This window comes from Myotis daubentonii, chromosome 7, assembly GCF_963259705.1.
Source record: "Myotis daubentonii chromosome 7, mMyoDau2.1, whole genome shotgun sequence".
NCBI classification, from domain to species: domain Eukaryota; kingdom Metazoa; phylum Chordata; class Mammalia; order Chiroptera; family Vespertilionidae; genus Myotis; species Myotis daubentonii.
In genome coordinates, this window is record NC_081846.1 from 56,643,285 (window position 1) to 56,657,005 (window position 13,721).

General features: G+C 44.3%; 1 protein-coding gene across 4 annotated transcripts in view; it reads left to right on the forward strand.

Moving 5' to 3' along the window:
* The first annotated feature begins 5,574 nt into the window (after positions 1–5,574).
* WDSUB1 (WD repeat, sterile alpha motif and U-box domain containing 1) overlaps positions 5,575–13,721 on the forward strand; it is a 46,988-nt gene continuing 38,841 nt past the window's right edge. For 3 of the 4 annotated variants that reach the window (XM_059704349.1, XM_059704347.1, XM_059704348.1), the window contains exons 1-4: positions 5,575–5,733; positions 8,367–8,788; positions 10,690–10,874; positions 11,898–11,990. In XM_059704349.1, the coding sequence (XP_059560332.1) occupies positions 8,391–8,788; positions 10,690–10,874; positions 11,898–11,990 (676 nt within the window). In that variant the 5' untranslated portion in view covers positions 5,575–5,733; positions 8,367–8,390. Of the gene's footprint in view, positions 5,734–5,931; positions 5,957–8,366; positions 8,789–10,689; positions 10,875–11,897; positions 11,991–13,721 lie in introns of those variants that run through there. The other variant, XM_059704344.1, reaches the window with a different exon arrangement.

The window sequence follows — 13,721 nt, forward strand, 5'->3', positions numbered from 1 at the left end:
AAAAAGGAAAAAAGGAGCGGTTGGGAGCTTCAGTCACCCCCAGCCTGAAAACAGCCCTCAGCCCCTCACCCAGACTGGCCAGGCACCCCAGTGGGGACCCCCACCCTGAAGGGTGTGTGACCAGCTTCAAATAGCCATCATCCCCTCACCCAGGCTGGCCAGGCACCCCAGTGGGGACCCCCACCCTGATCCAGGACACCCTTCAGGGCAAACCAGCCGGCCGCCACCCATGCACCAGGCCTCTATGCTATATAGTAAAAGGGTAATATGCCTCCCAGCACCGGGATCAGCGGAGCCGCGAGACCTCCCGGCACTGGGATCAGCATGACAGGGGGCAGCGCCCAAACCCCCTGATCAGCCCTGCGGCTCTGTGTGTGACAGGGTGCGGCAGCAACCCCCCCACCCCCCGGGCCCTGCTCTGTGTGTGACGGGGTAGAGCCATAACCTCCCCATTGGCCCTGCCCTGAGTGTGACAGTGGCGGTGCCCCAACCCCCTGATTGGCCCTGCTCTGTGGGTGATAGAGGGCGCCGCCCCAACCCGCTGATCCACCCTGCTCTGTGTGTGACAGGGGGGAGCTCCCCAACCTCCTGATTGGCCCTGCTCTGTGCATGACAGGGTACAGAGACCCAACACCCCTGATGGGCCCTGCTCTGTGAGTGACAGGGGGCAGCGCCCCAACCCCCTGATTGGCCCTACTCTGTGCGTGACGGGGGTGGCACCACAACCTCCCCATCAACCCTGCCTTGAGTGTGACAGGGGGCGGTGCCCCAACCCCCAAATCGGCCCTACCCTGAGCGTGACTGATGGTGGCATCGCAACCTCCCAACTCCCAATCCGCCCTGCTCTGTGCATGACAGGGGGCGGTGCCCCAACTCCCCAATCGGCCCTACTCTGAGCCCGACCAGGGGCTGCACCTAGGGATTGGGCCTGCCCTCTGCCACCCGGGAGCAGGCCTAAGCCAGCAGGTCGTTATCTCCCGAGGGGTCCCAGACTGCGAGAGGGCACAGGCCGGGCTGAGGGACCCCCCCCCTCCCCCCCGAGTGCACAAGTTTTTGTGCACCAGGCCTCTAGTCTCTCATAAGCAAATTTGGACAATATGGCTTCACATAATTTAGAATCAGAACTAGATTAGGGAGTAAATGGTAAGGTTTGAGCACAGCATGGCCTCAGAATCTATTTAATTAATACATTGTTCTGGTCCAATTCAGAGCTTTCGGGAGCAAAATCAACACTGAACTCTATAGATTAAAATCGGTTCACAAAAGAACAATAGTTGGCCTTAGGGTAGTGACTTTATGCAGGTTAGTGGCAAGACATTAGAGAAACTTCAGACTTCCTGCAGTACCTTCAAGAGATAGCCACACTCCTGGCTAGCTTTGCTCAATGGATTAAGTGAAGAGAAGAAAAAGCTGCCGAATGTTTGGGGTTGTTTGTATGGAAAATAATACAATAATTAATAAATAATAATGCAATAATAAATTCTGTGTTTCACATACAACCATAAACCTACTTTTTTAATTAATTAAATCTTTATTGTTCAGATTATTACATTTTTTCCTCTTTTTTCCCCCCATAACTCCCCTCCACCCAGTTCCCACCCCACCCGCCTCCCTCACTCCCCATCCACTGTCCTCATCCATAGGTGCACGATTTTTGTCCAGTCTCTTCCCGCATCCCCCTCGCCCCTTTTCCCCTCAAGAATAGCCCGTCCATTCCCTTTCTATGCCCCTGATTCTATTATAATCACCAGTTCATTCTGTTCATCAGATTATTCACTTGATTTTCAGATTCTCTTGTTGATAGATGTGTATTTGTTGTTCATAATTTGTATTTTTACCTTTTTCTTCTTCTTCCTCTTCTTAAAGGATACCTTTCAGCATTTCATATAATACTGGTTTGGTGGTGATGAACTCCTTTAGCTTGTTCTTATCTGTGAAGCTCTTTATCTGACCTTCAATTCTGAATGATAGCTTTGCTGGATAAAGTAATCTTGGTTGTAGGTTCTTGGTATTCATCACTTTGAATATTTCTTGCCACTCCCTTCTGGCCTGCATAGTTTCTGTTGAGAAATCAGCTGACAGTCGTATGGGTGCTCCCTTGTAGGTAACTTTCTTTCTCTTGCTGCTTTTAAGATTCTCTCTTTGTCTTTTGCTCTTGGCATTTTAATTATGATGTGTCATGGTGTGGTCCTCTTTGGATTCCATTTGTTTGGGGTTCTCTGCACTTCCTGGACTTGTAAGTCTATTTCTTTCACCAGGTAGGGGAAGTTTTCTGTCATTATTTCTTCAAATAGGTTTCCAATATCTTGCTCTCTCTCTTTTTCTGGCACTCCTATAATTCGGATGTTGGTACGCTTGAAGCTGTCCCAGAGGCTCCTTACACTATCTTCGTATTTTTGGAGTCTTTTTTCATTTTGCTTTTCTGGTTGGGTGTTTTTTGCTTCTTCGTATTTCAAATCTTTGACATGATTCTTGCAATCCTCTAGTCTGCTGTTGGAACTCTGTATAATATTCTTTATTTTAGTCAGTGTATGCTTAATTTCTAGTTGGTCCTTTATCACAACCTCGAGGGTCTCATTAGATTTCTTGTAGATATCATTAAGTTTATCAGCAGTTTCTAGAAAATTCTTGAAAAACCTTAAAAGTGTGGTTTTGAACTCTATATCCAGTAGTTTGCTTTCCTCCATTTCTGTCATTTGTGTGCTTTTTCTTTGTCTCTGCATTTTTTATGCTTTCCTGTGTTAAAAAGTGGTTTTCTGTGCTGAGTGTCCTCTAGGGCCCAGTGGTTCAGCCTCCCCAATTAACAGGGGAAGGCACTCTGGTGCACCCCCTTGTGGGCTTTGTGCACAGTCTTGTTGTAGTTAAGCCTTGATTGTTGTAGTTATCACTGGGAGGAATTGACCTCCAGGCCAATTGGCTGTGAGAATCAGCTGTGTCTGCAGTAGGAGAACTGTTCTGGAGACACCCCTCTGGGGCAAGACTTGCTTCATTGGGGCTTTGGTGCTCACTGAGTCTGCCCCCTGAGTGTGTCCTTTATGGTTCCATGGGGCTGCAAACTGGATGGTCCCACTCTGACCTCTGGGTTTTCTGGCTCCTGGATCTCTAGGTAGGTGCTAATCTAGCCTTTGCCTGAGGCTATCCAGCAAAAGCCTCCCTGCAGGGCTTGGGCAGGGCAGGTCCCATGGGATCAACAGGGTGGGGCTAGCTGTTATGGCTGCTCTCAGTCTTGCCCTCAGAGGCTCTGCTTCTCAGTGTCCAGGTAATCGCTGCAAGTCCCTGGGAGAGAAAGCTGCCCTTGAGATCCGAATGAAGCCAGACAGTCCCGCTTCTCCCGTATGAGTCTGGGTCCCTAGAGACTTGTCCGGAACTGGAGCTCAGAGCCTGAGACTCCCGATTGAAAACGACAACCGTGCCCTCAGCTGCCAGCCCACTCCGTGTGCGCCTCTGTACCTTAGTATTTTACTTCCGCACTGCGCCTCCTCTGAGTCTCGGTATGCTTTTCTCTCCTTCTAGTTGTAGAATTTCCACTCAGCCAGCCTTCCTGTGGTTCTGGATGATGTCCGTTCCATCTTTTAGTTGTATTTTTGAAGTGGTTGTTTGAGGCAGCAAACTCCGGTGTTTACCTATGCCGCCATCTTGGTTTCTCCCATAAACCTACTTTTGCCCCAGCCTGTATATAGAACACCAACTCATAGAACTCTGTTCAACTCCCCTTACCTGGTCATGGAAAGATGGCCAGTTAGATGGTGTAAAGTTTTTTAATGGCAAAGGATAAGGAGAATTCAGAAAGTGTTCCATAATGCAGAAGATAACACAGCATGCTCCCAGGGTTACAGGGTCTCAGATCCTCCAAGTTCTCCACAAAGGCATTGGGGCTGCTACCAGGTGTGGAGGGTGAATGACTGCATCAGCTTGAGAGAATCCCTTCACGCTACTCAGGGATTATTTTTTTAAAACTGTTTTTTTGGAGTATAATACACACACACACACAGAGACACAAATGCACATATCATATATATTGAGCTTGATACAGTTTTGGAAATTGTACATGCAAGAGAGTTTTTACATCTTGTACTCTACACTGCTCAACTTTTCTGAAAACTGTGGCCTTGGGTTTGCCTGCAGAGCAAAACAACCCAGACGCATCTGAGTATTTACTGTGAAAACACTTTTTCCTAAACTCATCATCCCTCAGCTGGCTCACTCTTCAACCATATTTAAGACTCATTCTTACACTCACCTTTTCTGATTACTCCAGCGCCTCTCTCCGTCCTTTGAGCTCTGGACCATGCATTTTGGTAATCAGTGATTAATTGCTTCACACCTCCTCTGTTCCCATTGCAATTGTAGTTCGAAAGCGTGTATTGCTTACTATTTAATTGAGCAGTTAGTTTAAATTTGTTTTCTATACTCAAGTAGAATTATTACAAGGAACACAACCAGAAATTAATGATAAAATGAGATTAATTACTGACCACAGTTACATAATTAAAGTGCATAAAATAAAAGAATGCATCAAATCTTTAACATTCCATTTCAAAGTTCAATTATTTTGACACTGTCCTGTGAGAGAAGATAACTAGTTAACTCCTGTGATCAGAGATCTTTATAAAGTCTTCTATAGTATATTTATAATATATATTTTTTTAATTTAAATATATTTTATTGATTTTTTACAGAGAGGAAGGGAGAGAGAGAGAGAGTCAGAAACATCGATGAGAGAGAAACATCTATCAGCTGCCTCCTGCACATCTCCCACTGGGGATGTGCCCGCAATCCAGGTACATGCCCTTGACCGGAATCGAACCCGGGACCTTTCAGTCCGCAGGCTGATGCTCTATTCACTGAGCCAAACCGGTTCCGGCAATAATAATATATTTTAATTAATTTCCCAGATTGCAAACTGTAGACCAGAGAGTAGCTATATAATAAGGCTTCCCTTTTTGCAACTGCCTTTCTCTGCCGGACAGGCAAAGCTGAGGTCTCCATGCTAAACTACTGGCAGGGGTTCCTGTGTAGGCAGGGGGTTCTTTAACATATTTTACTTAAATAATATTATAACCAATTTTACTCATCAAATTCGTGAAGATAAAAAATATTACTCAAGTCTGTCAAAAATGTGGGCAGGCACACAATATGTTGCTGCAAGTGTATATGGCAATATTTATAACAAGAATCTTCAGATCCTGATGCCCAGGGAAGTCACTTCTATTTAACAATTTTCTTAGTAAATGCTCATGAGTGGGGAGGGCTGCGGAGAGGAAGGAAATGCATACCCTCTGAGCTGGACAAATGATAGTGTCTCCTTTAAAAGCACCTTTCAGGCACTCGCTAGACCTTGGGACCTCATCTTCCTCAACTGGGGAAAAAATGAAAAACGCAGCTAAAGCTTCTCCCTTGGTCCAACCTCCTGTTTCTCCTCGAGTCAGACATCAGAGACCGCCCCACCGGAGAGCGCGGAGCACGCATGCGCGGGGACGCGGCCGGCTCCTGCGGGCGGGGCCTGCTCCTGGGGGCGGGGCCTGCTCCTGGGGGCGGGGCCTGCCTTGAGCTTTAGGGTTCCAGCGGGCGCCAGCCCCGCCCGCCTCACCTGCGCTCGGCCCGCGCGCGCCTCACCTGCGGGTCACGTGGCCCGCGCTGCTAGCGGAGCACCTGAGCGCGGGTCCCCGCGGTGTTGGTCTTCCAGGTGAAAGCGGCCGCACCCATGGGCCAGCGGAACAGCGGCAGCGGCAGGTGCGGAAGAGCCCTGGGGTCAACCCTACGCTCGGGGTGCCTGAGCCCTCCGTTCTCGGCGTCTGGATCTAAGTGCGCGGCGGCCACAGGCCCGGACCGTGACGCGGGGGAGGCGCGGCTGTGCGGGCGGGGCCACTGGGACCCGCGTGAGCGCCCGGGAAAGCCGGGCTCCGCTGGCTGCTGAGTCCGCGGGGGCCAAAGCGTGGTCCCTGCGTGCGGGGGAGTAAGTCGCGGGCTTTATTGGGGGGATTCCGGGCGCTTTCGGGGTTGCTTTGGACTAGGTGGGGGGTGTTTGTGGACACGGTTGCCCGGGGATGTAGCGTCTGGCGTGACTGCCGAGGCCGCATCGCCCTCCGAGGCTCGGGCTGCTCCTCCAGGCGGACGGGGCTGAGCGGTCTCTGCCCGTGCCTGTGGCCCGGAGCTGCGAGGGAGCGGCAGCCCCTTGCCGGGGACATACCCGTGTGCACTGCACACTGGGGTTGGACTTCCAGGGAAAGGACCGCCGATCTTGTTTCAGTACAATAACGCGGGGTCATCTGCCAGGGTTTTACCCGTGTGTGTGTTTTGTTGTTTGTGTTTTAGGTTTTATTGGAGTTTATGTTTCAAAAAAAGAGGCTGAACTTTTGGGCTAAGATGAAAATGGGAAAAGGCGTGCTCCACCTTTTTGTAGAGGGTTCTGTAATTAAGATTAGAACAAAAGATTATGCATTTTACAATCCAAGGTTATATTTATCCTTTCAGAGCTGATTATTAATTACTACCTCATTCTACACCATTTTTTTTTTCCACTGTGAGATTTTTTTTTTTTTTAACTATTGGTAACTTTATTTTAAATTTTCTCATTTTTGCATTTATGTCCACATAATATTTAAAAGCTAGAACTCAGTTAGGTTTGGAAAAGAATAAATATTCAACAAATATTTACTTGAGCACAGTATGTGCCTGAACACTTTTACACTCTGGATATAGAAATGAGCCGGACAAGATCTCTCCTCCTTTAGAGCTTATATTCTAGTGGGGAGACAAATAACAAGTACACCAGATGGTAATTGCTAGTCTGAGGATGGATATGCTAGGCTAGAGAGTGGCTGCTTTAGGTTGGGAAATCCTCTCTGAAAAGGGACACTGAAATTGAGATTTAAATGAAAAAAATAAGATCCCAAAAGACAAGGGAAGAGAATTCCAACCGCTTTACTAGTTAGACGACTGAAGATCAGGAATCTGGCCGGGGAGGCTGAAAAAAAATGAGGGAGAGGAAGTGTGGCAGGCAAGAGCTAACTCATAGGGTTTTGTAAGCCCTGGTGAGAAGTTTGGATTTTATTCTAAACTAGAGGCCCGGTGCATGAAATTTGTGCACTTGGTGGTGGTGGTGGGGTTATCCCTCAGCCTGGCCTGCACCCCCTCCAATCTGGGCCCCCTCGGCAGATGTCCGACTGCAGGATCGGACCTAAACCGGCAGTTAGACATTCCGCTCACAATCTGGGACTACTAGCTTCTAACCACTTGCCTGCCTGATTGCCCCTAACCGCTTCTGCCTGCCAGCCTGATCACCTCTTAACCCAGTGATGGCAAACCTTTTGAACTCGGCGTGTCAGCATTTTGAAAAACTCTAACTTAACTCTGGTGCCGTGTCACATACAGAAATTGTTGGTATTTGCAACCATAGTAAAACAAAGATTTATATTGATATTTAGTTTATATATTTAAATGCCATTTAACAAAGAAAAATCAACCAAAAAAATGAGTTTGCGTGTCATCGGTTCTCCATCACTGTCCTAACTGCTCCCCTACTGGCCTGATTGACACCTAACTGTTCCCTTGCCGGCCCAATCGCCCCCAACTGCCCTCCCCTGCAGGCCCGATGGCCCCCAATTGCCCTCCCCTGCAGGTCCCCCCCATCTGCCCTCCTCTGCTGGCCATCTTGTGACACCGTGAGGGCAGCCATCTTATGATGCAAGGGCATGAGGGTCAATTTGCATATTACCTCTTTATTTAGGATTTGTCAATTTTCTCTTGGTTTCCTGGATTTACTAATTTAGTTCTTTGCCTCAATTTATTCTTTATCACACAAGATGACAAAGCATGACATGATAGTTTACTATGCTGCCATTTACATTTTGAATGAAACCTTTTGTTAGTCTTTGTGAGTGAGCCCTACAGTTCTGCATCTTAAAGGCAGAGCATGGCCTTGGCTCCATCCTATAGAAGGAGCAGCTGAGAGTGTTAAAATAGTGAAAATCTCTTTGAGTTGAGGTGAGCAGATCTGGAATGAGACAGTGAGGAGAAGTAAGGGAAAGTCTTCAAAGGTGAAATGAATACCTGACATTTTAGATATTCAATGTCAAATCAATTTGAAGTTATTTGAGGAGGTTCTGTTTTAGGAGTTATGGAACTTAATTGGTATGGCAATGGTGACTGTGGTCATCATCAGAGGTTATAGTCTTATAAATGTTTTTTTTTTTCCTGCCAAATTACCCTTATCCCTGGTATAATAGATTGTCCTTTAAAAAATATGAATGTAGGAGCTTTCATTGAACAAACTTTTAAATTGATCCTGGCCCCTGTATATGGATTCACGTTGCATTTATTTGCTTTCGAGGATCAAGTAACCTTTATCTATTTAAAAACTGCAGGATATTTTACTTCAACTGAAGAACATGGTGAAACTAATTCACACATTAGCTGATCATGGCGATGATGTCAACTGTTGTGCCTTCTCCTCTTCCCTCTTGGCTACTTGCTCCTTGGACAAAACAGTTCGCCTCTACTCCCTGAGTGACTTTACTGAATTGGCACACTCTCCATTGAAGTTTCACACCTATGCTGTCCACTGCTGCTGTTTCTCCCCTTCAGGACATATTTTGGCATCATGTTCAACAGATGGTACCACTGTCCTATGGAATACTCAGAATGGACAGACATTGGCAGTGATGGTGCAGCCCAGTGGCAGCCCTGTGAGGGTTTGCCGGTTTTCCCCAGACTCCACTTGCTTGGTATCAGGGGCAGCTGATGGAACTGTTATTTTGTGGAATGCGCAGTCATACAAGTTACATAGGTATGGATATTTAAACCCTTTCCATTTTCAGTCCTTTTAACAGGCCTACGGAAAAAAAAATATTTTCATGACTTTAAGATTCAGATAAATTTCAGACATCACAAGGAAAAATATTTTGACCTGTCTTCTGAAGGCCATAAGAACAGATGTTTACTGTGATTCTTGATTTTTGTAGCTCGTTGGCTCAAGTGTTCTTAATAAAGTAATGGCCCTGGCCGGTTTGTTCACTGGTTGGAGCGTCACCTGGGACTGAAGGGTCGCAGGTACCTTGGTTGCAGGCTCCATCCCTGGCTCTGGTTGGGGTGCATTCAGGAGGCAACCAATCAGTGTGTCTCTCTCACATCGATGGTTCTTTCTCTGTGTCTCTCCCCCTCCCTTCTACTCTCTCTAAAAGTCAATGGAAAAAATATCCTCGGGTGAGGATTAACTAATAATAATAATGGTTGGTATGTCTCACTTTAAGAGACACAACTATTTCCTTACGAGATTCTTGCTGGGTGAGAGACCTAAGCCCAGAAGGAAGAAGGTTGTGATAAGAGTGGTATTGTATTATCATTTCTTAAGAAAAACAAAAGAAAAAACCCCAACACCTGAAAACTGTTGGATAAAAATACATCAATTAATTTACATGAGTAATGTTCCACTTACCAACATTAAAACTATGTACTTTTGTGTACTTACATGTGGTGAAATGTTTATAACACAAAATTTACCATCTTTAAGTGTACAGTTCAGTGACATTCAGTACTTTAGAAACCATAAACATTTAATTGTTACCAATTAAAATAGCCTAATGTACCTTCCCCTCTCCCTACCCCTCAACATCGCTCAGAGCACAAATGCCAGCTGGTAAACAAGTGTTGCTCATTTAGGTTTAGGTCTTTGGGTTGAAGAAGCTGATGTGTTTCAAGTGATGTTAATGAACTGTTTAAAGAGAAAGCACAGAAAGAATGGAATGTCTTTAAGTCATATTCTAGAAATGAAATAGAGCTGTCAGCTGAGGAGTCTTTTTGAATTCTGCCTCTATAGCATTAGTTCACCAATGTATGTGATTAACGATATAAAATGATACTGCTATAGATTTGAGCACTGGATGGGACTCTGCACCAATCATTGTTTTTTTACTAGTTTATTTTTCCTAAATGAGAAACTGATATTGTTAGCACACTAGCACAGTGCTTCTTCATCTTCCCAACATCATTTTAACTCGTTAACAGCACTTCCTTTTCATAAAGAATTTGCATTTGAAGATGAGGTGAAAGGCCTTACTATTGCTTTTGGGTGATTTTAATACAAAAGTTGAAAGTACCTTTAACCCCAATAGCATGTTATTCAATAAAAATAGTTTCATCGCCTTGGCCTGTTTGGCTCAGTGGATAGAGTGTCAGCCTGCAGATTGAAGGGTCCCAGGTTTGATTCCGGCCAGGGGCGCATGCCTGGGTTCCGGGCTCTATCCCCGGTGGGGGGTGTGCAGGAGGAAGCCAATTGCTGGTTCTCTTTCACCACTGATGTTTCTCTCCCTATTCCTTCCTCTCTGAAATCAACAAAGAAATATATTTTAAAAAAATGGTTTCATCTTTTAAAAAAATATGTGACTAATTTATATTGTTGGGTGACATCATTTTTGTTAAGTTTTGTATATCTTAATGTGTCCATACATACCGACTTGCTGTTCAGGAAAATAATATGGAGGTATGTGAACTTTGGTTTGGCTTGAGCATGTTAAGATAATATTTAAATCCTCTTATTTGTAGAAAGCAGGTTTTAGTTTATAGCGTAAAAAATATTTTATTTTTATAGGCATCTATAACCCTTTCTTTTTGGTTCTGTAATAGCCAAGAAATTGTGCTATAAGTAAAAGGTGGTAGGAAATGAAAACCTCCTTTTTGCTTTTATTCCAGATGTGGTAGTGTTGAGGATGGCTCCTTGGTGGCCTGTGCATTTTCTCTCGACGGAAACCTCTTTGTCACTGGCTCCTCATGTGGAGACTTAACCGTGTGGGATGATAAAATGAGATGTTTGCATAGTGAAAAAGCACATGATCTTGGAATGACCTGCTGCGATTTTTCTTCACAGCCAGTTTCTGGTTAGTTATTTTATTCCTTTAAGCACTAGTGAGTCCTGTTTGTAATTTGTATATGACTTTTGGTTCTTATTTCATCAGAAAAGGAGCCCTTTTATTCATTTTAAGGAATCATCCTTTTCTATTATGTTTTCTAATCACATTGAAATTACAAAGAGATATTATATGTGAAATCAGACTCTTTAGTATGTGTATATTTTTGGTACCAGGTCTTTGAAATCTGGTGTGTATATTAAGTCTCAGTTTGGACTAGCCACATTTCAAGTGTTCTGTAGCCACGTGTGGCCAGGCATGACCCTGTTGGCTAGCTCAGGTCGAGACAGTATCAGGATGGGGTTGGCATTCCCCTATTTCAAACCCATCATGGCTTGTTAAAATAATGTTAAAGTAAGATAAACTATCATATCCCAAAACACAAGCCCTATAAGTACATGTTCCGTTTCCCTGCCTCATCTCAAATCACATGTGGCCTCATGCATTTTCTTGCCACACTGGCCTTCTTCCATTTCTTCAGTGTTTCTAAGATTTTTCCAAGGGTTTTCCATGTGGACTCTTCACCTGGTTCACTCTTAATCCTCCTTTAGATTTCAGCTGGGAAGAAGTCACTCTGGATGAGCCTCCCCTGCTCTTACCTCCTGGACTCAATTTAATTAACTCACCCCTAATTCCTTGGCAGGGCCAGACCAAATGATCTCGTGGACCTTATACGGCCCTTGGGCTGAAGGTTCCCCACCCCTGAATTAATTGAATAGAATTATCCTATATAATAAACGGCTAATATGCAAATTGTCCCCTTGACCAGGAGTTTGACTGGGAGTTCAACCTGGGAATTTGAACAGGGGGCGGCCCCTCCCCTGGGCCGGCCCCACCCCCAATCAGTCCTATTGGGGTGGGCTGGCCGGACCCCACCTGTGCACGAATTCATGCACTGGGCCTCTAGTGTCAGTATAAGAAAGTGAAATATTTTTGGTTTAAATGTTTTTTTCAATTATTGTGTACTTATTTTTAATAAATTTACATTTTTAGATGGAGAACAAGGTCTTCAGTGTTTTCGATTGGCATCATGCGGTCAGGATTGCCAGACCAAAATTTGGGTTGTTTCTTTTAGCCATATCTTAGGTATGTATTCAACTAGTAGTTCTCTAAAATTGTTTGTGATCCAGATAAAATTTCTATTTTAATTGATCTTCTTGCCTAAGGTCCTCTGGATATCTAAGAGTGATTATTGAAATGTTTTAAGAACTTTTAACCAGAGTAAGACATACAAATGTTTTAAAAAGTTTGTGCTGACAGCTGATTGTGACCTCACCGCCAGCACACAGAGAGGTAACTACACTTTGCACTTTATCTGTTTTCAACTCTAGGTGGTTTTCACACAGTCTATAAATACGGTTTTTACTAACAGATTTTAAATTTATTCACTGTAGTTATTGTTTATTGTTTTTCTTGAGTCTTTTCCTCATGCATTGTACTATTCCTTCAGGTGACCCTTTAGTGAAGAAACTGAAGTCATTCAATTTTGGAACACAGTGTCCCTTTATGTTATTTCTTTATTAATTTCTTCTCTCCTTCCTCTCTTTGTATAACTCCCATTAATTGTGTTGGACCTTCTGACATGATTTTCTGTGATTGTTTCCCCCCACCACCACCACCACCTCCCACATTTATCTGTTTATCTTTTTTTCTACTTCACTGAAAAATTCCTCAGCTTTATCTTTAACCTTCTTTGAGTTTTTTCAACTCATTGATGACATTTTTAATTTCTAAAAGCTCATCTTCTCTATTTCTTTTTCATAGTGTCCTCCTTTTATGTTATGAATGCAAGATCTCTTAAAAGCTTTTAGGATATCAGTGAGAGGATTTCTGTTTTGTTTTTAAGTTCCCTTGGGTCCTGATCATCTTTGTTAGCTCTTGGGCTGTTTTTTTTTGTTGTTGTTTGTTTGTTTGTTTTTTGTTTACCCTGATCTTTCTCTTTCTTGTAGTTACTTAAAGCAAATGTCTGGTGGTCTTGTATTCCATTGACATTTAAAAATTAGACAATAGGATGTTTAGAAGCTCTGTGCACATGGTGGTTTGTTTTGCTGACTTTCCTTTAGTATAAGGAGGTGGGTAGTTGACCCTTATTGGGGAGCGGGTGGGAGCTTAGAGAATTTGGGGATTCTGACCTCGGGAACTGCCCTGGAGCTCCCCTGGCAGTTATTTTCCTTAGAAATGTTTGCCTGGGGAAGAGCACCTGGCTGTGGAGCAACATGCTGTGGCAGGTCAGGGAGGAAGACACTGAGTGTTTCATAAATAGACTTTAGTTACCTTTTCTATTTCCAGGTCTATATTTGTGTCATTCAGACTTTCCTTTCCACCAACTGTTGATAATCCCAAATCCTTTGGAGTTTCCTAGGGCAGATTAGTTTTCTCTAGGCATTCTGGGCTATTACTCCTCTGAACTATCTATTCAGTTAATTTCCTTTCTGCCTTTCCAAAATTGGTTTCAGTTTCTGGTTTGTTGATGCCCCATTCCTGTTCTCTTCATTGATGTGAATTTATCTTTATTCCTTTATTAACATTTTATTTTTTTAATATATTTTTATTGATTTCAGAGAGGAAGAGAGAGGGAGAGATAGATAGCAACATCAATGATGAGAGAGAATCATTGATTGGCTGCCTCCTGCCCGCCCACACTGGGGAGCGATCCCACAACCTGGGCATGTGCCCTGACCTGGAATTGAACCATGACCTCCTTGTTCATAGATTGACGCTCAACCACTGAGCCATGCCGGGTGGGCCCTTTATTACCATTAATGGGAGCTCTGAAATATATGGTCAATTGGCCATTTGCTTCAGATGCCTAAAAAA